This window comes from Lytechinus variegatus, chromosome 14 (assembly GCF_018143015.1).
Source record: "Lytechinus variegatus isolate NC3 chromosome 14, Lvar_3.0, whole genome shotgun sequence".
NCBI lineage: Eukaryota > Metazoa > Echinodermata > Echinoidea > Temnopleuroida > Toxopneustidae > Lytechinus > Lytechinus variegatus.
The window spans coordinates 6,213,304-6,239,101 of record NC_054753.1 but is presented as its reverse complement, the minus strand read 5'-3'; the positions used below and the strand labels follow the sequence as shown (position 1 = coordinate 6,239,101).

The window sequence follows — 25,798 nt, the reverse complement described above, 5'->3', positions numbered from 1 at the left end:
CATTTTCTTGTAATAGTTTCAATTGAAGAGATTTTCAAGAGAGTTGATAGGACTGGAGTCCATATAAATGTGATTTCCGTCCATTTGAAAACAACATACCCCTCAGTGGAGAAGAGAAAGAGGCTATTGGAGCATATCAGTTCCAGGCAGAAAAGCATGAATTGCAAAGTTGAAAAGAGAGGTTTCAATCTGTTCCGCATCTTTTTTGGCAATTTTAAGTTAGAAGTTTTATATGTAGAATTTAGTAAGATTAAGGGTAAAATAAACTTAAGGAAATTATGATAATTAAAATTTAAATGAGCTATTACAAAAGGTAAATTTATGTAACACCATAATGATACTAAAAAAATTATCTTAAAATCTGTGGCCCATCGAACTGCAATATATTGAATGATAAATCGATTCCTTACATGCAAATTGAGAAGTGAATATTTGGGTGAAAATTGAAGTGAATATAATCATGGACCTACCAGCAACAGTTAAAGATTGTACCTATCTTAAAAACCAGCCCATTTCATGTTCAATTGGAGGAATGAATACACTATGGTTCTTTGCCCACTACAGCACTCACATCATTTTCAAGGCATTTATCTACATTTGTCACTCTCCACCCAGGTGTAGTATATGTATACCTGGAAGGAATGAATTACGTGAATGCTCAAGCACCTAATCACAGCAGTGGGGGTATGATGTGCATCACTGAGAAACATGTGCCGCAGATCTATTAGTATAAATGCTGCATATTATTATTACTACATGTATACACAAAAATTATAAATAAGAAAAAAAATCATATGATTATTTATGTACAAAAATAAAGAAAATTATTCCCTTGTTTTATCTATCCAGGTGATACCTCAGTTGATTGCTCGCATTGACACCAGGCAGCTCGTCGGACGTCTCATCCAAGAATTGCTTATTGACATTGGAAAACATCATCCTCAGGTAGGTGGCATTACTTTATACATGGATATCATTGCTGCAAGAAATTGATCCACAATGTGCTGCACTCAACCCAGGTGAGGTAAATGGGTACCTGGCAGGAATTTATTCCTTGAAACGCAGCGCACGTACCAGCTGCACTGCTAAGGCCAGGGTAATTATGCTGCATACTGTAGAGCGCTTAGAGACCTCTGACAAAGTAAGTATTAAGCACTATATAAGCAAGTATAACCATTGCTTATAGATATCAAAATGTCATATTTATTTAAGGATACTTTCGATCTAAATGTTGTTTAAGATTCCTAATGTCATTTACATATATGATGTTATATCTTTCACCGAACGATGAACACAGATTAATCAAATTTCAGAGTACTGTAATTAAGGGTGGGATGGGTAGGCTTCCAAACAAGAACAAAAACATGTCCACTCGGTCATGGGAGAGCCATGTATGCTCCTATGTCAGGGCATATGTTATCTTTGGTCTAGCATATGTGAAGCCTTACTCCCCCTCCCACTCGTATTTGATTGATTGATTGATTTAACATTTAACACTGATTCAGTTGACTTTTGTGTGGCTAGGCTTCCATCTTTATTTTTCACATTAAATCTAGAATGCATTGTCACAGTACATGTATGTCTATGTACAACATTTATTTGATCATATTTCTTTTTTTTTAAATCATTAGGCTTTGATCTACCCTCTGACTGTTGCATCCAAGTCTCAGAGCTCCGCTAGACACAATGCCGCCAACAAGGTGCTTAATAACATGTGTGAACACAGTAATACACTGGTACAACAGGCTATGATGGTAAGTGCCCTTAATAACATGTGTGGACCCATGTAATACACTGGTACAACAGGCTATGATGGTAAGTACCCTTAATAACATGTGTGAACACAGTAATACACTGGTACAACAGGCTATGATGGTAAGTGCCCTTTCATCATAATTAAAACAGAAACCACATCTCGAATTTGTTTGTAATGTGTGTTGAGATCATTACAAAAACCTGCTAAGCTGGTGTTGATGGTCTGTAAAAAAGAAAGTGTATGAAAATGGTAGCTGATGATTATTTAAAATTTAAACGAAAATCTAAGTTTATTATTTTATTCTGATGTATCAGCTTGAAAACTACTGGTATTTATACCTTCCTTCATTCTCAATCTTTCTCTCCCCCTACCACTTTCCTCTCTCATTCTTACTGTCCCTCCCTATCTTTTTCTCATCTTTTGAATTTTCTTCTCTCTGACCCACTCTTTATTCCCTCTTCCTCCTCCTATCCCTCCCTTCCCCCTCCCCCTTATGTTCCTGCTTTTCTACCCTCCCTCCTTTCTCTTTCCCTTTCTTCTGTTCTCTCTTTCTGTCTGAGCCCCTCTCTTCTCCCTCTCCTTCTTTCTGCCCCCCCTCTCTTGGTCTCTCTTTCTCCCTTTCCCTCCCCCCTGCAGGTGAGTGAGGAGTTGATACGAGTAGCTATCCTATGGCATGAGCTATGGCACGAGGGCCTGGAAGAAGCGTCAAGACTCTACTTTGGCGAGAGGAACGTCAAAGGGATGTTTGCAGTCCTGGAACCGCTCCATGCCATGATGGAACGTGGACCACAGACCATGAAGGAAACATCATTCAATCAGGTACTATCCAGGATCCTGTTATTAAAAGATACAATCATTTTCATAATTAATCATAACTGTAAGCCAGTGACTGCATTATGTTCAAATATTAAAATATAATCAATTTGTCATTATTAATTATATTTCATTATTTAGGGTACAGGCTTGAAACACCCCCAAGTCATCATTGATCGATGAGAGATGCATAATTTTATGGGCATATGGTTACCCTAAATCAGAAGATTAAAGCACTACTGTTTTCTCCAGAATGTAAAGAAAAAGGAAAGAAATTTCTGTGAATAAAGAGAGAAAATATTTTTATTGTCCTAGGTCAAAGTCAAAACTGCTTGTGGCTGGGGAGTCCAAATTCAGAGGCTCATTGAGAAGAAGTGACCCTAATGCAACTCTAGCTATCCCTTACTAGTGCCTCTTTGATGAAGATGTTCATGAATTTACTCAGGATTTTTACAACAAATGAATATCAAGATTGGGAGGAATATCAGTCTTCTGATTTTGAAAGAAATGTGACTGTATTTCTATATTACAAATGTTTTTTTATGCATGAAAAATCTAACAGGAATGAACTGAACTGGAGTTATTGTAGCCTACCCGATATGCGTTGGACTAGTGGGCAAACTACTGACGGGCGAGGGCCCAGCCCGAGCGCCTATCATCACTGGTTATTTACCTTGTTCCGTTCGTAGAATTATACGAACCCCCAAATAAGCTTCAATATAAATGTTCATAACTGTCCGCGAACACAGACCAATAAGCGACGAGGCTTGAATGTGACGTAGACTGCGATTATATTTGATTGGTAAGAAAATACAGTTAATCGTCATGTAAGGGTTATCTCATGAATGATGCAATAAAAAGTATGTCATGCATTATGATAATCATATATGCATATTGATGACTTTACCAGTGATGATGATAGGCGCTCGGGCTTCGCCCTCGCCTGTCAGTCTGCTTCTCGCGACCCGTAACTTGCCCACTATAGCCCGGTGCATATCAGATAGGCTAGAGTTATTGTTGTTGTGAAAGAACATTAGCAGCAGCAGCAATCTTGCCGTCACGAACTCTGTCACTTCAAACCAGCAGTTGGATGTAATTTTCTTCTGAGAACATATATATGGTCCTAGTCACATCAAATTTGGTCTTGTTCACCTTATCCAGAGTTGTGTCAAACCACAAAAAAGCAACAATCCCTTCAAGACCTGTCCCAGTGCCATTTCAGTAACCATGACATGGTGTATGTTTGATGTGAACGATCCTTATGGAATACAGTAGATGGAATATAAAGTGTATAAACAAGTTATTTCCACTATTTTAATACATCCCATACTGAAACAGGGATGAGTCATTATTGTGTTCCACAAATATTTCAGTGTGAACAGGCCTTTATTCAACTCAACCACAGAAAAAATGTTACTTTAACTTGAATGTGGCACGGGGGTGAAAGGACTTTTCATGTTTGACATTTGGCCGCCTCTAAAGAAAAAAAATTATTGATGAATTTTTCTAGCCCCTGACTTTCCCTGCAGCATTTCTATACAAGTCAAAGTGTAATTCAACGTATTCATACTTTTATTATTTAGTTATGATAGATGTTGTTGCTCTTGGATAGTCATTCAAAATTCAAACGTCATGTGCGAAGTTGTGATAACAGATTAACTTGGCCTAAATCATGTGTTCAAAGTGTTTTAACCTTTCAATTATTCTCTTTTAGAGTTTATCACAATAAGATTATGATAAAGTGTAACAACTAGTTTGTTTGAAGGGAAGTATGAGATTTTTCCCCCACCTTGGAACATATGAGGCATGTGTAGTTCTTTTACCTCTCGGTTCAATGGATACACATATACCTTTATTATTCTAAATGTGCTCATATTATATATGCAGGGGTTATTGGCATTTGGGATGTTTGAAAGTTAGATTTGGGGTTGTGAATGATGCTTCCTTGGATTTGTATTTTGCCATCTCTAAAATTTCAGTTTAAGAGATGGCAAATCCAAGGAAACATTGTTTTTGCTCACTCTTAAAAAAACATGAAAAAAAAATCATTTTGTATTAAGAAACCCTATTATGCTATTTTGTATCATTTGTGTAATTTTTCAAAAGTTATCCTGTTGGAAAAGGGGAAATTGTGTGAAGCTTTTCTTTAAATGCTCACTGAAATGAGTAGAATTACTTGTCAATATTTTAGATGGAGATGTAGATTTTGTGGGTTATATTCTTACTTCATCTTCGACATTGATTTTTGATCAATGATTTTTTTTTTCAGGCATACGGTCGAGACCTGATGGAAGCACAGGAGTGGTGTAGGAAGTATACAAGATCTAGGAATGTGAAGGATTTGACACAGGCATGGGATCTCTATTATCATGTCTTCAGAAGGATTTCTAAACAATTGCCACAGGTAAACGTTGTTATACAAGAAATTAGTGAACTTTTTTCAATTCATCCTGTTAATATCATCCTCAGGCTCTAATATCAGGACCTATGTGTACATGTAGTCTAAACTGTCATGTATTTGTGTATTTTATAGAGAAAGTTATTTGCAAGCTTTGTGGTTAATCCACATTCCTACATTGTACCTGCTTACATTTCTGTATTTTTATATCCCCTTTATTCTCTCTCTCTCTCTTGCTTGTCTTGCCCTTCCTATTTTATGCTTCAGTTCATTTTCTGAACATCTTTTCACTGCATGATTAAAATGATTTCTTTATGAATGAGTGGCCAATGGCACTCCATAAAAATTAAACCAATAATTAACTAAACCTTGGTCATGAAAATACCATCCAATAGCCCAAATTGTTTTCATTTTCCTAAGACTGGTTTGACATAGTCCAGGGTCTAACTCTGCCAAGTCTCTGGGATGCCAAATATGTCTAGGTGTTATTTACATTGTACGTAATGTATTTTCTTGTGCTTTGTGTTTTCTTTTCCCAATCTTTAGTGTAGAAGAAAACCATTTCAGTTATAGTTCTCAGACAGTTATGAATGAATTTAGTGTAAAATGAGCTGATGGATTCAACCTCTACTGTTAGATATCTGTGTCACAGTTGGCTCAGTTGAACACAACCTAGGCATGCTCTACTTGCTTAGACATCTCAAGATAGCATGAAATCAATCAAGAAATATCTCCTCTGATGAGTTCTGGGGAAGAGTAAATGAGTGGATATGATACCTTCATAACACCCTCCAGCTAGGAATAGTAACAGATTTCATGACCCGAGGCTGGTACGGGATTCCTGTGAGTGGGAGCTATTAGAGGATGTGACAGGTTCATCTGCTTCGGTCTATATTTTCCTAGAGGAAGTATTTTAAGGAGAAATGTTTTGGAGGGATTTATTTTTTGATAGGAGAGGCAGGATATTGGTTACTGGTGGGGGAGGGGTGGGGAGGAGGGATGAAGAATAACAATCTGTAAATAGACAAGGAGAAAAAGGGATAATGAAGAGTCAAAGATAAGTGAAGGAGAGAAGGATGGGAAAGGTTTAAAAATGGGACGGGGTGCCACAGTCTGAAAGAGGAGAGATGATCAGAAAATGTAGAGAGAAAGAAAGAGAGAAAGGACTCGTACAGGACCAAGGGAATGGGAGGAGGGAGGGGAAAGGGGAATCCGATTGAAAAGGTAGGGAAATTTAGATGGTTGGGGAGGATAGAAGAAAACGGGCCAAGAGAAAGAAAGAGAGAAAGTGGGGGTTAAGAGTCAAGGGATAAAAGTAGAGAGCTTTTATGGAGGGGAGGAAATCAGTTCTCATTTGGCTTGGAGTAAACATGTTTATAGGTCAGTGAACATCATGAACAGTAGAGGGGGTAGTTTCATTGATGATGAAAGGGGATTTCAAATGCTGTCCTAACAACAAAGACTTCATTCTACCATTTGTTATCTGATGGCCTGGGTTAGAAACATTCATGTATTGTGCACCATCCAGTCTACATTTTAGTCCACTCGGATTGGTCACACTGAATTGTCTTTTTGAGAGAAAGCCTCCAACAAAGGGGTATTATTTACACATCTAGTAAAGTTAATTGCTGAAAGGTTAAAGACAGTAGTTGCAGCAGTCACTTCATGAGAATCGTGGTTAATTGTCAAAATATCATACTGTACATCTAGATCTGATACAATGATGTAAACTTATATTTGTAAAGTCATGACATCTTAGCTCAAAATCGATAATTCTGTTGTTCGCTAATGCAGAAAAACATATGTGGGTCAGTGTATAATTAATATTGCTTAGAAAAATGCCCAACATTTGATGGAATTCTTCGCTTATTTTGATCATTTCTCAGCTATTACGCATTTTCTTCCAGAGATATTTTGGCACATATTTTTTATTCATACATACAAACACTTTGGTGGTAATTTCAATGGATTCTGTCCGAAATCATTTTGAGATCATTACCACAACTGGTATTTTTTAAATTGGCTTCTTATCAACTTTAATAAGAAGACATTGTTTACAATGAACAAAAGGGTGAACTAATCAGAAGCCGAAAGACAAGTATACTGTGTGCATAAATTAACCTTTTAAAAGACCTTATGACAGAACTACAGTAGTCATTTGCAAATTATGTACATAACTTACATACTAGTCCCCCTTTAGCTCCATGGCCCGTATTCTGAAGTCGGGTTTAACTTAAACTCAGGTTTAAAGTTGTGGTTTAAGTATGGAAAGCCAAAAGTACAATTTTATTAAGTTGTATGTTTCTTATGTGCTCTTTCCTGATTCATCCATGGTGAAGACAATCATCTACTTGTACTTCCTACACAATTATGAATAATATGAGAGCCGAATGAGCTGAAAGTATGATATCTCTACTGTAAGTGATTATGAAACAATTGGCTGTCCATACTTAAACCATAACTTTAAATCTGAGTTTAAGCTAAACCTGACTTCTGAATACGGGCCATGTGTTTTATTTCTAATGCTTACTATTGAGCTCTGATGAGGCATCCATATTTTTTATCCAGTCTCTTGCAGAAATTGGATATTGACATTTTTATGTATGTATCGTAGTTTTGAAGTATGTAAGTTGAGGTCAATGTAATAATGATTTGGTAATTGTTTGTTTTTCATATCTGTCTTGTTCAATTTGTAATCGTTATCCAGCTCACCCAGCTTGAGCTCCAGCTTGTGTCTCCTAAACTCCTGATGTGTCGAGACCTGGAGCTAGCTGTTCCAGGAACCTACGACCCTAACCGACCTGTCGCTAAGATCCAGAGGGTCCAGTCAACGCTGCAAGTCATCACATCCAAACAGCGCCCTCGAAAGTTAAGCATTTTCGGTAAGAAATTGATCATGGAAAATTAATTTGAGTCATGTAAAGGACTTTGGCTTCATTACCAACAATAGAACATATCAAACCATGAGAGATTGGCATTGCATATATGAGGGCTCTGTGTTAAGCACAATGAACTGTATTCTGTAGTCAGGTGTAGCGTATCTAACTCTGCGCTAAAATTGTGTGAAGCAAAAAATGTTTAAAATCTTGTTGGCATTGTATATTTCTTGAGTTCACCTGTGCTTTTTCATCATGTGATAATGGTGAAGACTAATTCAGATATCATTCCGAGACAGTTACGAATGACTTGTATTGTTTGCTGATGTGGTTTACGGTACACCATGTGGAGTGTTATAGAAAGAGTGGATAGAAGAAGTGGATAGGCGAGAAAGTGGAGATTTGAGAGTAGAGTATTCTTTCTTGAAGACGGACAGTCTCCTGAAGACGGACAGTCAACCTGTCCGAAACGTCGAGTCTCTCTACTACTCATCATCTCTACTCGCCGACTCAAGCCAGCATCTCCTCATCAGCTCTACTACTCAAGCTGTTCTCACTCAAGATTCCTTCTGGTTTACAGTCCTTTTCAGGACTATTTTCAAGAAAGAATACTCTACTCTCAAATCTCCACTTTCTCACCTATCCACTTCTTCTCTTCTTCTATCCACTGTTTCTATAACACTCCACAAGGTGTACTGTAAACCCGGGGGGGCCACTTCCATTCACGAGTGGATACCATGCGCGACCATGGGGTCTCGAAAAGCACCCTAAACACGTAATTTCCATATTCTGAAAATGCACCCCTTAACAAGTATTGGCGTGTGAAACCCTACCCTTAACAAGTATTGGAAACAAAACGATACTCTGCAAATATTCCCTGAAATGAACCCCTAAACAAGTACAGGAATGTTTTATTGTTACGGGTCCTTTGGTCGTCGGCTTTACCTTATTTGGTTTAGTACGACCCCACCTTCTACACTTCGCGCAAATGGCGGACTCTAAACACGAAGTGTTGGGGCAAAAAGGACATCCTTTATAAAGCAATTTAATTTTGTTTTATCATCCCCGCAAATTCGACCCTAAACACGTAATTTTCCTAACGAAATAGATACCCTTTTTTCAATATTTTTGTGTTTTTGACACCCTTATCACGTTACGTACGTAACGTGCCCTATCGTGAAAAAGACATCCTTTTTACATGTTTTTTTGGTCGCGCATGGTATCCACTCGTCAATGTAAGTGGCCCCCCGGGACTGTAAACCACATCAGCGATTGTACATCGCACCATGCAAACCTTTAAACAACATCTGACTTGTATTGTTGTGTCATATCTGTCTTTGCATAGTTAAACCACAACTTTAGACCATGAGTTAAAATTAAACCCTGGTTCAAAATATGGGCCATAGTTGGTCTCTATCTGGTTAAGAGCAGGCAATTTTTTTTTGTATATTTAGGTTGGCTACTCTGATCTGAATTTTTAATATGGCAGTAAGTCGTCTATCCATCTTTCTTTACAAGTCAATTTAAATTCTTGCCTTTTCTTTGACCTACAGGAAGTGATGGTGCTGAGTTCATGTACCTGTTGAAAGGTCATGAAGACCTCAGGCAAGATGAGAGGGTGATGCAGCTCTTTGGACTCGTCAACACCCTACTTGCTAACAACCCTGATACTTTCAGAAGACATCTCAAGTATGTTGTCTTTGATGTAGCTCCTACTCTATAGAAATAACGTTGTCTTGTACAGAAATCTACCTGTGTATAGAGGATAACTGTACCATCCAGAGAGTGACTATCATATGAATATTATGGGAATTATGAATATTCATGTGTTATTTGTTCTACTCAATAATCCATGGTTTATATTAAGGCTCAAAACATGTATTTGTTTTATAATTTTAAAACCAATCTGTAACATGCTTCTTACAATTGTGCTATCGTTAACACTGTATATATAAAAAGGTTTTGTACATTTAATTACTCTTCACTTGAAATGATAAAAATCTTTTTTTTGTGTGTGTATCCAGTATTCAGAGGTATGCAGCCATACCCCTCTCCACAAATTCTGGTCTTATTGGATGGGTGCGCCATTGTGACACACTTCATACCCTCATCAGGGATTACAGAGACAAGAAGAAGATTCTATTAAACATTGAACATCGCATCATGTTGAGGGTAAGTAGGAGTAGCAGTTACATGTAGAGGAGGAGAAGGGGTGCGGGACCAAGACTCTGGTCATATTGGTTGGGTGTCTCACTGTGACAGACTTCATACACTCATCGGGGATTAAATAGACAAGAAGAAGATCCTATTAATCATTGGACATTGCATCATGTTGAGGGTAAGTACAAGTAGCCAGGTAAGGAGGAGGAGATGGAATGGCTAGGGATATCAGGGGCAAACTTCTTGAGTAATCAACCTTTTCATATGCTCGATCACCATTTTATTTACTATTACATGATAAGAGCTAGAGGAAGTCGGAATATAGAAAGAAGAATAGAATGTAAGGGGGCTGCAGCTTAAAAAAAGTCTCTGACAAATGTATTTTAATATTAATCATTTATCGCTGTCTTGATTGATAAGAAATTGATTTTCTCAATTGTTTCCTGTAAACTTTAGATGGCGCCAGACTATGAGCACTTGACGTTGATGCAGAAGGTTGAGGTATTTGAGCATGCTTTGGATTACACCCAGGGTGATGATCTAGCCAAGCTGCTATGGCTCAAGAGTCCTAGCTCAGAGGTACGTCTGGGTTGCATTTCAGTCATTCCCACCACCTCTCGGCAGTGGCGCGGCGGACCGTGACCCGGAGGAGCATAGCATTGTTCACAAACAATACAGTGCCCCTCCAATGCTTTGTCTCTGGGTCACGGTCCGCTACTGCTTCTCGGCCAATCAGGTGCAAGGATTTTCAGTAGCTTATAACATCCATAAGTCAAAATCGATGACAAATTTCTTCATGAAACGCTTCCCTGGAATTGGAGAAGCCAATACAGCGATGAAATGTATCCATGTTTACAATAACACGATTAATAACTTTTATATTTCATTTAATTTATTTGGATTCTGCAATCAAGATATTGCAGTAAAGTAAATCATGTCAATATGATAACTTGTGCAATTTTTACAGTTGACGTGATATTTACATGTAGGATGAAAATGAATACAAACAATACGTTGTGAAATAACTTTGTGATTCATATTTGAAGATTGAATTTTGTGGTTTCATATAGTAATGACATGCAATACAAATATGTAACCCCCCCCTCAAAAAAAAATGAAGGTACATATATTGGTTAAATGAATGATAATAATAAAGTATGTGTATAAGTAAGTATTTAATACATGAGAATGATGCCTCCAATCGCTTTACAGAAATGACACGTTTAATATGCAGTATTTGTTGTTTTTTGATTGAAGGTTTGGTTTGAGAGAAGGACCAACTACACAAGATCTCTTGCAGTTATGTCCATGGTAGGATATATCCTTGGTCTAGGAGATAGGTGAGTGTTCTTATTTTTCCATCCATATTTATTATTATTTTTACTTATTGTTCGAATTAGACATGAAATGAAATATTAAAAAAAATTTCTGAGCCCAACTGATCGTGGGGCCCGGCAGCCACTGTGCAGTGCCAGAACGACGAGGTTCTATCCCATTAATCGTTGAATGCCAAACAGGGTAGCAGCAACTCCCATCTTTTAACATCTTTTAGTCTGACGCGGTCGGGGTTGTGAGACGGACGCTCTACCAACTGAGCAACACATCGGTGTCACAGTATTTACTTTGACTTACCCATTATTCTTTACCTCGTACTAATCAACAGGTTTTAATGTCAGATTGCGATTCAGCAAGTATTTGTTATCCAAAGTAATAATAATGTACTATACTCATGGACTATGGACCTTGAACCACAAGGTCCAGGGTTCAAATCCCACTGGAGCTCTTGCATACTTTGATGAGGCTTCAAAGCCAGGGTAATAGTAGGCAGCACTATACATGTATAAATGATGCCTATTATAATTATTATTCCAAAATCAGTGTGTTTTTTATTAGTTTGATATTATCAAACTATTGTTGCCATGAGAAATTGACAAAATAATTACTGGTGAATCTACCTAAGTCAATACTGTGGGACCGCAATTATCTGTTCGACTTGGAAGATGCAAAATAACACTAAATTTGCATATTATTTAACCCTAAATCTCCCGGGGTATTTTGATTCTTGTTTTTCCCGGGGGGGGGGGCCATTATGGCCCCCCCTTAAGATCTCGGCCGCCGATCGCGCGAGTGACGCAAAAAATTTGCACGCTGGTAGTGTGCGATGTAATCTACAAGGCTGTATGGTATAATTTTCCAAAATAATGAGATTTTATTTTATATGAATTAATTATGCTAATTTATGCATAAATCATACTTTTTGCTCCAATTCACTAAATAAAGCTCCTAGAATGCTAATTTTTGGTAAAAATTTTCTTTGTAGCATTCTTAACAATCGTAATTCAAAAAACTTTGGTTTGGAAATAAATTTCTTATGTATTTTATTGTTTTATGAATTTCTTATGTATTTCTTTGTTTTTTTACTTTTTGTTTTTTATTGTTTTTTCAATGGAAATTGTTCCAGACCTAATTCTGATCATAAACAAGGCAAAATTAATTAAGTTTAATCAGTAAAAGTAGAAATAATGATACATTTATGAATTTTGGCTAAATACGCAATTTGCATTGGATTTGTACATAAAATCATGTTTACAAGCAATTTTGGGTCTGACATGCACTTGCATAATGTTGCGTAATGTCGTAACCGCGTACCCGGGCGTCACAACTTTGGTCTTAAAATTTGCGCGAGACTTGAATGTAAAAAGTCAGTGAGCTGCGAGGTGAAAAAATTTCGCGCAGCAGATATATCTCGAAAATTGTTGATGGGGGGGGGGCATTATGCCCCCCCCCCCGGGAGAATTAGGGTTAAGGTCTGAAAACTTGCCTGGAATTTGGTAAGTATTCAATCTGTAGAAGACTCGCCTGTATGTGGACCTATTCATACTAATGTGTACTATACCAAAACCAATGCTCGTTAAAAGAAGATGCAATTTGATTTTGGGTTTTGTATCTCTCTTTTTTTTGATTTCCAGGCATCCTTCTAACTTGATGTTGGATAGGTTAACAGGCAAGATTATCCACATTGATTTTGGAGATTGCTTTGAGGTATGGAATGGTTTGCATACTATTTTATCTTAGTATTTAATCTGTATCTGAGGGTCACCATAGCTCATACCAAAATCAACAATCATCCATAAGGCCCTGGTATTATGAAAAATTAAATAAAAAGCTTGAATATTTGTGGCAAAGAGAAGCTGCTGAAAACTGCTTATCTAAAAAAAAAGCCAATGGAGTAAATTAGAGAGTCGAAAGGGGCCTAAGCTTTCGATCCTAGCAGAATCTTCGTAGTGGAGGCAAAATACAAACATACATGTATAAAGTGGAACAACCATAATATAGACCACAGACATGCAACAGTAACACTAGAAACAAGGAGACAAAAAGGGCATTAGGGAGTAGAGATGACCAATCAGGTTAGTGAAGGGGATGAAAGAAAAGGAGTAGGCAGACACAAAGGGAAGTTAGTGTAAATAAGGCTAATGAAAGACCTCAAGCTAAGAGGGATTAAGATAATGAGACAGGCAACATCAAACAAGTAAGGCCAATGAAAGACCTCAAGCTAAGAGGGATTAAGATAATGAGGCAGGCAACATCAAACAGGTAAGGCCAATGAAAGACCTCAAGCTAAGAGGGATTAAGATAATGAGGCAGGCAACATCAAACAAGTAAGGCCAATGAAAGACCTCAAGCTAAGAGGGATTAAGATAATGAGGCAGGCAACATCAAACAAGTAAGGCCAATGAAAGACCTCAAGCTAAGAGGGATTAAGATAATGAGGCAGGCAACATCAAACAAGTAAGGCCAATGAAAGACCTCAAGCTAAGAGGGATTAAGATAATGAGGCAGGCAACATCAAACAAGTAAGGCCAATGAAAGACCTCAAGCTAAGAGGGATTAAGATAATGAGGCAGGCAACATCAAACAAGTAAGGCCAATGAAAGACCTCAAGCTAAGAGGGATTAAGATAATGAGGCAGGCAACATCAAACAAGTAAGGCCAATGAAAGACCTCAAGCTAAGAGGGATTAAGATAATGAGGCAGGCAACATCAAACAAGTAAGGCCAATGAAAGACCTCAAGCTAAGAGGGATTAAGATAATGAGGCAGGCAACATCAAACAGGATCTAGAATGAAACAATAATAGAGGGTATGGGGAAGAGATGAATAACAAGAGAATTAGTGAGAGGTGGGTCAAACAGGTTACAAAGAAAGGCATACTTAACTGGTTGCATGAGCTTGATAATTCATCAAAATTAGTTGATTAAAAAAGACAAAGGAAATTATAAATCAATGTAACACCTCAAATATTAAGATATGTTTAGAGCTTTAGGCACTGAAATATTCCAATATGCAGGGCTAAAATACCCAATAAGCCATTTGGAGAGCTATTAGAATGGGGTTTTGAATTTGCATATCAACGCAATATATTGCAAAAATGGTGACACCATTTAAAGCACATTCCACATGCATCAGCCTCCTCTCCACTGTCTACTCACAGAAAGAATGCAAAACATGATCATCGGACCATTACAAATGTAGCACAACATGACCTTGTTTTTAAAATGTAACGTAATCATCTTGAGTGCCAGTGGCTATACGCTTCAAATGAAATCAGTCAAAGGAAGTTGTTGTATAAAATTTAGTGCATACATCGGTCAAGACAAGAATGGGGGGAGATACAGGATTTGGCCCACATTGATATACCTTCACTCTCCCTATGGTTGCATTAGACTTCAATTTGCGATAGATTAAACATAAACTGAAGATGCATCTATTTTATGCTTCCTACGTGTATTTTTTCTTTAATTATGCCTTAGATCCTCAGTGAATTTATTTCACTTTACCTGAAACATTTTGCAGTAGTTTCCACATGCCATAATTCATATATTATTTATTATTACCTATTCAAGGCATTTTAGCATTTAAATAAATGACATATTTCGGTCGCTACTTTCAATCTGAGACCAACGGGGTAAACATAGATAGGAATACTGTACAAAAACAGGGATATATTTGCCATATTTCTGCTAGTGCGCTTGCACAGTAGGACCCAATTTTAATGGCTAATTTCATTTTTTTCGAAATCAAATTGGAACCAGTTTGTGAACCAACTCATTGTAGATAATACAGGACTCGGTGAGTGCATACACATTCCCAACTGATCAGATCCAAGCGCAAGATTTTTTACATGTTAACTGTATGTGCGTGCCATGTATGATGTGCAACTGCGGTGTAACAATTTACATCACAATTGTTTAGCAAGGATTAATTCGCCAAGTTCATGAATAATCCGACATCATAAGTAGTGGTAGGCAAAGAGGCACATAAATTATTCCAAATTATAGCTTGAATCACATGCACACATTATTTGATTCAAGGTGATAATAATGATATTGACTGGCTCTTCTTTCGGGAATCATCAAACATATTGCCCTTTATAGAACCATATTGCCCTCGCCTAAAGGCTAAGGCCAATATGATTCTGTTGTGGGCAACATATTTGATGTTCCCCTCAAGGCCAGTCAGTATTATATAAATTTTACCATCAAGGCCTGTTGATGTTCTACATGTAATTGAGGTCTTTACTTTTTACATAATTGAAGCTCCTGTACTTTGAATGCTTCAAGTTAACTCAATAAAGGGGTGGGTGTTGTTAATCATGCTCAGCGATGTTTGTTTTCTATGTTTTTCCTATTTATGATTTCATGTGTCATTGGACATATCCTGTTTTTGCAGGTTGCAATGACAAGAGAGAAGTTTCCTGAAAAGATTCCTTTCAGATTAACCAGGATGCTCATCAATGCTATGGAGGTAAAAATTTATTAGTTTAATAAGCTTACAGTTATGCAGGTTGAAAAGGGACTTGGATCATTTTTATGATTATTTCCTTTTCATTATGCCCTTTTGAATATACTTTTGACTTACACTTGAAAATTTTGAAATGATATTTGCATCATTGAATAGCATTGTATTCTTTCAATATTTGAAATAAAAGGAAATGATGGTAAAAACTACACCAAAGTCCCTTTCTTGCGGGAAGCTGACATAATTACAGAAAATACAGAAAAAGCATGGAGAAGGTTGTAACAAAACAACAATATAATACTTATTTGATATCAAAGGATATTAGGAAACCATCTAAGAAGAGAGGAGCCTTAAAGGTCAAGTCCACCTCAGAAAAATATTGATTTGAATCAATAGAGAAAAATCAGACAAGCACAATGCTGAAAATTTCATCAAAATCGGATATAACTTAGAAAGTTATGACATTTCAAAGTTTCGCTTATTTTTAACAAAATAGTTATATGAACGAGCCAGTTACATCTAAATGAGAGTCGATGATGTCACTCACTCACTATTTCTTTTGTTTTTTATTGTTTGAATTATACATTATTTCAATTTTTATGAATTTGACAATTAGGACCTCCTTGCCTGAAGCACAAAATGTTAAAATAATGGAATTCCATGTGTTCAGGGAGGAATGAAACCGCATTTCACATGACAATGACGAGAAAATCAAAATATTTCATACTTCAAACAATAAAAAAACAAAAGAAATAGTGAGTGAGTGACATCATCGAATCTCTCATTTGGATGTAACTGGCTCATTCATACAACTATTTTGTTAAAAATAAGCGAAACTTTGAAATGTCATAACTTTCTTATATTACATCTGATTTTGATGAAATTTTCAGTATTATGCTTGTTGAATTTTTCTCTTTTTATTCAAATGAAGTTTTTGTTGGGGTGGACTTGTCCTTTAATTAAATTACAATTATGAAGGCTGAAAAAAACTTTCATTGACTTTATTATCAAAGGTTATCTACAAGAGTTGAAGCTACAGCACTTTACCAGAACCTAGAGCTGTGTGTTTTACGCATGAATCTTAGAAGCATATCTTTTCATCTCTATTCCACGTATTCATTATGTTCACAAAATAATTGGTAATGGTTCTGTCTAGATCTAAAGGTTCTGTGTGTCATTTGCAAGACCTTTCCTGCATTCCCCATTGTTTTGTCCGACAGCACAATACCCCCTTACCTGGCAGTGCACGCCGACCCGATCGTTCCCGGGCCCCGATCGAGGGACCGCTCAGCTAGTCAACCCCCGCCCATGGGAAACTAGCGAGCCCGCCAATTTTGGTCTCATTTGCATATTGCCGACCCACGGCATATTTGCATATACCCCCGGCTTATTTGCATAACTCCTGACCAATCACACAACGGATCAGTGCCCACCTACTGTTCTCACGTTTGTGCGTACGGTCTTGGAGATTAGTATAAATAGAGTACGATATCGGACAATCTTTGTCACTTGATAAAGAGTTGCAGCGGCACTCGAAAGCTCGTGAACTTGTAAGCTAGTGAACACTTTTTGCGAGAGTGATCACGAATTTCCTTGTTGACCATAGTAGATTGCGAGACAAATGAATACCCTCTAGCGATTATTTCAATCCGCAATAATGAACCTATTTAGTATGAATATGATTAGCGATGAAAAGATGTTTGCGGGATTCCTGTATGAAAGACACTGATTTGATTTTGGTGGGATACCTAGACTCACTTTTACATTGATGAATGATTTTGCATTATAACATTGACAATGGTTATGATAGTGATGGGAATAAACCAGAGATTTACGTAACTTGTGAAATATCCAAGTATTTTGAGCTTATTGTGCATTGTCCAGTACTTCAATTAGAAAGTTGATTATGTGAGGAAATTACATGTATATATCGTATCTTAACAGGTTAAATCTGCATGTTTACATTATCTATTGTTTATTGTATGTTTTTAAAGTTTTTTACATTTTCATTCCTGTCTGACCCTAAAGATTCAAATTTTGGTAAGGTTAGCAGCTTACTAAGTGATTTTCAGTTCAGGACAAATGTCTTCTTGTAATATATGGATTACTGGGTATCTAGTAATTGAAACAGTGATATAATCCCCCCCCCCCCAGGTTTACGATGCCAGATTCTATCATCTTAGCATCTATATTTACACCTATATTGCTTGAAGTATTCATTTTTTTTCTATGTTTTGTAATTAGGTGACTGGGATTGATGGCAACTACCGCATCACATGTGAGAGCGTAATGCAGGTTCTTAGGGAGCACAAGGATAGCATCATGGCTGTACTAGAAGCATTCGTATATGATCCTCTTCTAAACTGGAGATTAATGGATAGTAAGTGGAGGGAGTGAGAGATGGATGGATGGGTGATAAAGGGTTGGATGAATGGATTGATGAATTTATAAAGAGCTTTGGGCAAATGGATATCATTATTGTTGCACTGGAAGTTTTCATTTATGATTCCCTCCTAAACTGGATATTGATATTTTCAAGTGAATGGAAAGAGAGGTAGAAGATTGAATAGATAGATAGATGTAAATACATACATGTACATAGATTGGTGAACCGACATAAAAGATTGATCGATAAATCGTCATAACCTATATTTCTATTCTGTGTCATTTCATTACTACATAATACTTTCATATTTTACTCTGTACAGCTCCCAAAGGAAAGAGATCGAAGGCCAGATCAGGAGCATATTCTACCAGCCAAACAGGTACAGGCAATAGTTTGTTTTTGTTGCTGTTACTTCACTTAATAATAATGATAATAGTAGATGCTTATATAGCGCATAATATTCTGTAGAATCTCTATACGCTTTACAAAGGAGGTAATTGAGTCTAATACAGGTATACTTAGAATAAAATACATCAATATTAAATGAAAGATTAACAAAACATTGCAACATACCTATCCTAAACCAAATAATCTAACATGAGAACAAGTATGTTTTTAAAGATTTGAGAAAGGTGGAAGTACATGTGATGGCCCTCAGATTATTAGGCAGTTTATTCCATAGTACAGGTGCTGCTAACTGAAAGGCACGATCACCAAACGAACATGTTTTAGATGTTGGTACAGTTAATAAATTCTGGCTAGAAGAACAGAGATTCCTTTGTGGGACATATTCAGTAATCAGATTATATAGGTATAATGGGGACTTACTAACTAATGTTTTATGACATATCGCTATTATCTTGAAAACAATCCTCTTCTGTACAGGCAACCAATGCAAGTGCGACAACAAGGGCGTAATGGGATCTTTACCTTTATCTTTAATGTGCCCACATTACTATGTCAATCATATTTTTTTTGAAAATGTATTGGAAATGTATTGTGTGTAAATTCTCAGTGTGTTTTTATTCTTTATGTATGAAATTATTTACACAAAAAAGGGTGTCACTGCATTTTTTTTTTAAATCTTGTTTCTTGTACAAAAAAATTGTGGGTTTTCAAGTTGTGTGTTAATCTGTTCTTATACTTGATGCAACAAATAATTGGTTGGAGGAATGTATGGACACCCTTGATTTGTAATATCAGTATGAATATTTTGTATCAACATAGATATTATAAGACTTGAACTAGATTTTAGATTTTGAACTAGGTTTTTTTTTTAAAGTAATACAGTTTTAGCAGTCATAACATGTACATATACATGTAAATGTGTCAAGCCAATGAATTGAGCCCATGAAATATTCTTATAATTTTCTATTTTATAAGACACACAATTAACTAACGTGTAGTTCAGATGTTAGTTACAAATTATACGATTCCCTGAAGTTTTTTTTTTTTATTTTTAAAGAATGAACTAGGAAGCATTTCAATCTTATTAGGTAGAGTATGTCAATAATAATGAATACACTGTCAAAGCATAATACATTTCTTGTGATATCTTTAGACCTACTTGATGACATGGACCTTGAGATCCCCAAACAGAAGAAGGCTACTGGACAAGCTGAGTCTGTGCAATCCCAGGGTAAGTTTTCAGCAAGTAGCCAAGGGGTGTTTCACATAGATTTAAGTGTGACTTGTTTTCATACTTAAAGGACAAGTCCACCCCAACAAAAAGTTGATTTGAATAAAAAGAAAAAATCCAACAAGCATAACACTGAAAATTTCATCAAAATCGGATGTAAAATAACAAAGTTATGGCATTTTAAAGTTTCGCTAAATTTCACAAAACAGTCATTTGCACATCCTGGTCAGTATGCAGATAAGCAGACTGATGATGTCATCCACTCACTATTTCTTTTGTATTTTATCGTATTAAATGTGAAATATTTTATTTTTCTCCTCATTGCCAAGTAAAATAACAGTTAATTTTCCCTGTACTTGTGGTATTGGCAATGTTTAATACTAAATGGTTCAGTCAAGTTGGTCCTTATTGTCAAATTGGTAAAAAATGATATATTGTATAATTCAAACAATAAAAATCCAAAGAAATAGTGAGGAAGGGACATCATCGTCTGTCTCATTTACATGTCACTGAGTTGTGCATATCACTGTTTTGTGAAAAATAAGCGAAACTTTAAATGTCATAACTATCTTATTTTACATCCAATTTTGATGAAATTTTCAGTGTCCTGCTATTTTTATTTTTCTCTAATTAATAAAAACAACATTTTTCTGGGGTGGACTTGACCTTTAACCCATTAGAGACTGCATATATGTGAGCTGGTGGAGTCTATGGAAAACATGTGTTATAGCAAAATCATTCAATCTCCTTTGGGTTAAACATAAATGACAGTTGAAGTAATGATCTTAAATCAAGTTTGCATGAAATCCAATACAATGATCACTCAAGTGTTTGTATTTGAATATAGATAATTTGATTCAAAATGGTTCTGGTAGAAATTGCATAATTGCGGCAAAATGGGAAAAATAAGCGGTGGTCAGGTCTGTATATCATTAATGTTATTACTTTGCCATTTATGTTATTGTTAATTTCTATAATTTGTATTGCGACTTTGAGAGTGTTTCGTATTCACTTGTGAGATGTGTAATCTGGCATTTACCATACATGATTGTATTGTTGTTGTTCTAGATGGGGAGCCAGGAGTCCAACCCGAGGCATTAAACAAGAAAGCAATTTCCATCATTAACAGAGTGAAAGATAAACTCACAGGTATGTCAATCATTAATTGTTTGACTCTCGCCTCTTGGGCATGTTACTTAACCATACTTACCCTTCGAAGTTTCCATTACCTACCTTTTTGTCAATTTTTTTTACCTTAGAAATATCCACCCAAAGTGTGCAGCATATCATTCATGTAAACCTTAATTTCCTTCAATTAAACAAAACCTTTGTTTGTAAATAAAGGCTTATTCAAGTACAAAGTCAATTAATGTCATACAGAATATAATTGTACACAATGTACAAAGTTTGTATACCGAAATTAAGTTACATGCATTTCCATCACCAGAATCAAAGACTAACACACAGTTATGTCAATCAATCATGTTTTTAGACATCTTAATGTTATCTTTATGCCCGCTTTGTAATTATAAGGCACCTCACCAAAAGTCTTTGCCATGGCTTTTAATAGGAATCCCTCTAGAAAAGTGCTAAGCTTCTTTGAAAGCAGTTGTTCCCTGAAATCCCACTATTTTGTTTGGGATGATTAGTGACAAAAGGACTGAATTTCCTGCAGGAGAGATGTGTATTGACCAAGAAAGCAATCAAGAGAACCATAAAACAAACCGTAACATCTCAAGATTGACACTAATGGCGCGATACATGTAGCTCAGTCGGTAGTGCAGGGGTCTCGAATTTCGGTGACACGGGTTCGGTGTGGTGGTAAGGCATTAATCCTCATTATACAACTCCCAAGAATGTTCTGTAATCTGATTGGTCCAAATCGGATCACATGATATTCAGCGAATTGCACTATTGCATCCAAAATGCACTATCAAGCACCCTGACGTCATACCAAAAGTACTATCCTGTACTCTTACGTCAGAGTGCAGGATAGTGCAAGGTCTGGAATTACCTAGAATTTACATGTAGATCAAATATAGCATTCGGGGCAACTCAGTAACATGGGGAAGGAGGGGGGTTGTATGAAACAAACAATGCATGCATTCTTGTGCATGGAGGACCTAAATAATGAACTCTGTGCTCGACTCACCAAATGGATATACCTCACTCGGTCCTGCGGACTTCAGTGCGGTATATCCATTGGCTCTTCTCACACATCGTTCATTATTTGGCCCTGTATGGACACGTTTACGTGCATTATTTGTATATTACCAGGTACTTCGGAGAGCCGTCGGTCCTCTGGTTGCTTGCTTACGAGCATTCATGCGTTCCTAGCAATCAGGTTAAAACATCACCACCATTTACCATTATTTACCATATCAAATGCTATGCTGTGTGTATTAAATGGTTGGCTCAACTAGTAACACTGCTTAATGGTTATGCTGCCCTCTTTTGTCAGGATGTGACTTTTCAACCAACGATCCTGTAGATGTGCCCACACAGGTAGAGCTCCTAATCCAACAGGCCACATCTCATGAGAATCTATGCCAATGCTATATTGGATGGTAAGTCAAACTAGTAGAAGGCGCCATACATGATTAAAAAAAGTCAAGGCCCGATGATGTGGAGTTTTTTTTTTCCATCAAGATACATGTAAATAGGAATATACATGTAAGAGGGGACATGGCAACAATAATACAAGTATATTCTTCATCTGCCTTTTAAACTTTTGATGTCCATAAATGAGTGGAGGGATGATCTTGACAATGGAAGACGTGTAGAATGATGGTAGTGATGATGCTGCTACTGATGTTTATGATGGTGAGGAGGAGGAGGAGGATTATGATGAAGATGATGATGATGATGATGATGATGATGATGATGATGATGAAGATGATGATAAAGATGATGAGAATGATGATGATGGTGATGATGATGATGGTGATGATGATAGTGGTGATGATGATGTAGACAAGCATACATTTTCATATAAACTGCATTTATTTTCTGATCTACCATTAGTAAGCCATATGATTTGCATATCTTTATTAATCTATCGTTGGTAGTGAGTATATGTGTAAATTATCATTGATCTTTTTTTTTCTCTATCATTGTCTTACACAGGTGTCCATTCTGGTGATATGCATTTGAAGAAAAAGACGAGTTACGATCATGTGCGAAGAGAACAAATCCTTCTGCCTCGTTTCATAACATTTTCACAGGTCAAACGTAATGACCTCTATTGCACTGTGTATGACTAGCTGTAAGTGTTGTAGAGCTTCAGTCTGTGGCACAACGATTAGTGCTTAACTGTAAAAATTACTTATAAAACCACTAAAACACACAACATGTACAGTTTAGCATTACCAAATTCAACATTCTTGTGACCTCAGAAATCTATGTACCTTAGGAGAAATTCAAAGACGTAAATTAATCATGGTTGCATAATCCGGTTTGAATAATGTGTTTGACAGAGGTGATTATTGACTTATTGTTGGTCAAATATGTAGACTTTTTATGGAATTTTAATTAATTTTTCATGCAAACACATGGTTGGAGGGCCCACAGAAAGAAATTTTCACTACCGAAGCGACCGCCCTGTGTAGATAAGATATTATATGACAGAACTTCTTCTCAAAAAAGAGGAGAAAGGAAAACTGATTTCGGACTTCATGGAAATATGTCATGTAACGCTTTGTCCTGTGTATTATGGATCCAAAGACTGGGATCGTGTTTTAAAAAGGGTTTGTTAACCATGAAGTGATGGCAATTTAATCTGAATATCAAATGAAAACAATGATTTCAAAATCAATAGACAGAGAATTTTCTCTTTTTTTGTGAAAAGAAAAGATTACTCGTGAATGTTCGAAATGATGTACATGTATCTGCAACTTATAAAATTTATTAAGTGGAGTCATGCTCAAAGGCAAATCCTGTCGCCTGTTCTTCTCCACTCCATGTTCCATTGTGGATGATAAAATGCATTAAAGGATGGAGAAATGCATTATGGGATTGAAAGGGAGGAGGGGGCTTCTGGGCTTTGTTTTTGAAGAAGAAAAAAAACTTTTGTAAAATAATTCTTTTTTCAATCAGACTCGTCAAACATCTTAAATTTTGGCTTAGACCAGATATTCTCAATTATTGTAGAAAGTGGCATTTTTTGAAATTTAATTATTACAAGTATCCATGGCAACTCTCTGCAAAAGTATTGCTTGTGAGAAATGTGCAATCTACTTATATGTTGTTGCTCGGAAAGAGAATCGGGAGAGATACATGTAGTTCATGTGAAAAAGACAAATGTAGCATCATACATTTCATCTTTACATGTAGCACAGTGAATGTGTACAGTATTATGGTGTCGCATACGTGTACAGACACAGGTCAGGAATTTCAATGAGCTGTATGGAAGCGAATGATTAGAGGGGCGTTGCCTTGTGTCTAGACATTGGCCTGCCACTCTGATCCTGGGTGGACTTCAGAGGTTCAAATTCATCAAACCATATGAAATGAAATGATGCTGTTAAAAACATGACTGTATCTTTGAAATTTTCCAAATTTGAGATTGGTATCCAAGGGAGCTGTCATGTTCAGCATCAAGACATGACAATTAAATTACAGTCTCATTTTTGAAATCTTGAACTTCTTTAGAATGTTGCTGAAATATCAAAATGAAACATGTATGTGAATTAATTTTTTATGCTTTCTTGATGGAATGAATTGATTGGCTAATGTGTATATCTTTATTGAGCAATGAATAAAATATGGCATATACCCCAAAGATTTAGTTGGTTTTTCTAGTATGTCCTACATTGTTTAGCTTGAAAATTTCATAAATCATTGAAATAAAACAGAAGTGAATGTCACTGGTAAGAAGCATGTATCTGGGTTTACGTTTCATTCTATTGACTTACATTTAAATTGCAACCATATCTACAACAGTATTATGGTCCCTATGTCACAAAGATTTGAAATCGGTCACTTTCATCAACCACTCCGTCATTGTTTAAAATGTGAAACCAATCACAAAGGGCCTTACCAGCCCTTGCAGTGATAAATTCATATGTAAGAAAGTTGAAATAACAGGACATGAAGATATAATGTCTGAAATAAATTGAGTCATACTATAAAAGGGATCTTATTGAAATGACTGAAATGTATTCGGAGTAGACAAAACAGAGTGCTTCTGGCTAGAAGCTGTACTTTGAGGTTGATATAATTATTTTTTATCAGGATTGGTATTTTAACTAAATCATTTTCATTCACACATGATATCTTTGCATTAGTCTTTGTATTTTGAAATACATGTAAGAATTGTACAAGGGCTTGTTATCATAATCATCAACAACATCATCAGCAGCAATAGCAGTATCAACAACATCAACACAGTCATTAAGATTTCTTTGAAAGAAAGTCAATCTGAACAATCTGAGAAACAAATTATGGTTCAAGATTTATACATTTCCAATATTTACAGATAACAACTTCCGCGACTCTCATTAAAACATGTACCTCTATAAATAGTCGAGACGATTGCACAACCTACACGTAGTATAAGAAAGTAGAAACATATTGACATTCATATGGATTATTATCCTAATAGAACATGGACTTCTGTACTAATTAAGATATATTTTCATCAAAGATAAAGAGAGAAAGAAAGTGACATAAAAGGTAAAGGGTGGGTTTAGATGTCAGTGAGATTGGGAGGAAGTGAGGGAGAGGTAAAAACAGGAAAGAGGAGAATGGTAGTATATAAAGGAGAAAGAAAGATGGTGGCAACGGAGAGAGGGTCGGATGGAGAGGAGGGAGAGATTGAGGAAGGGGATGTGAGGGAGAAACTGAATCGGAAATAGAAAGATAATTGTAGTCATTCATTCATATACAAAACCAAAATGATTCAACCATTGTATTAAAGGACAAGTCCACCCCAACAAAAACTTGATTTGAATAAAAAGAGAAAAATTCAA

General features: G+C 36.4%; 1 protein-coding gene across 1 annotated transcript; it reads left to right on the top strand.

Annotated features, from left to right (window-relative positions):
- The first annotated feature begins 1,829 nt into the window (after window positions 1-1,829).
- Window positions 1,830-24,609, top strand: LOC121427547 (serine/threonine-protein kinase mTOR-like). The gene is made up of 16 exons (XM_041623997.1): window positions 1,830-1,875; window positions 2,393-2,575; window positions 4,839-4,973; window positions 7,675-7,849; window positions 9,397-9,532; window positions 9,868-10,015; window positions 10,460-10,582; window positions 11,261-11,343; window positions 12,973-13,045; window positions 15,736-15,810; window positions 18,049-18,184; window positions 18,513-18,569; window positions 19,752-19,829; window positions 20,898-20,978; window positions 22,291-22,396; window positions 22,956-24,609. Exons 1-16 carry the CDS (start codon window positions 1,834-1,836, stop codon window positions 22,969-22,971), a joined length of 1,647 nt encoding a protein of 548 aa, XP_041479931.1. The 5' UTR covers window positions 1,830-1,833; the 3' UTR covers window positions 22,972-24,609.
- Window positions 24,610-25,798: the final 1,189 nt, after the last annotated feature.

Coding starts and splice junctions, on each gene's coding strand:
- LOC121427547 (XM_041623997.1), top strand. CDS start 1,834: ATGTGTGAACACAGTAATACACTGGTACAACAGGCTATGATG. Junction 19,830..20,897: donor TGAGTCTGTGCAATCCCAGG/GTAAGTTTTCAG, acceptor TTGTTGTTCTAG/ATGGGGAGCCAGGAGTCCAA. Junction 20,979..22,290: donor AGTGAAAGATAAACTCACAG/GTATGTCAATCA, acceptor CTCTTTTGTCAG/GATGTGACTTTTCAACCAAC.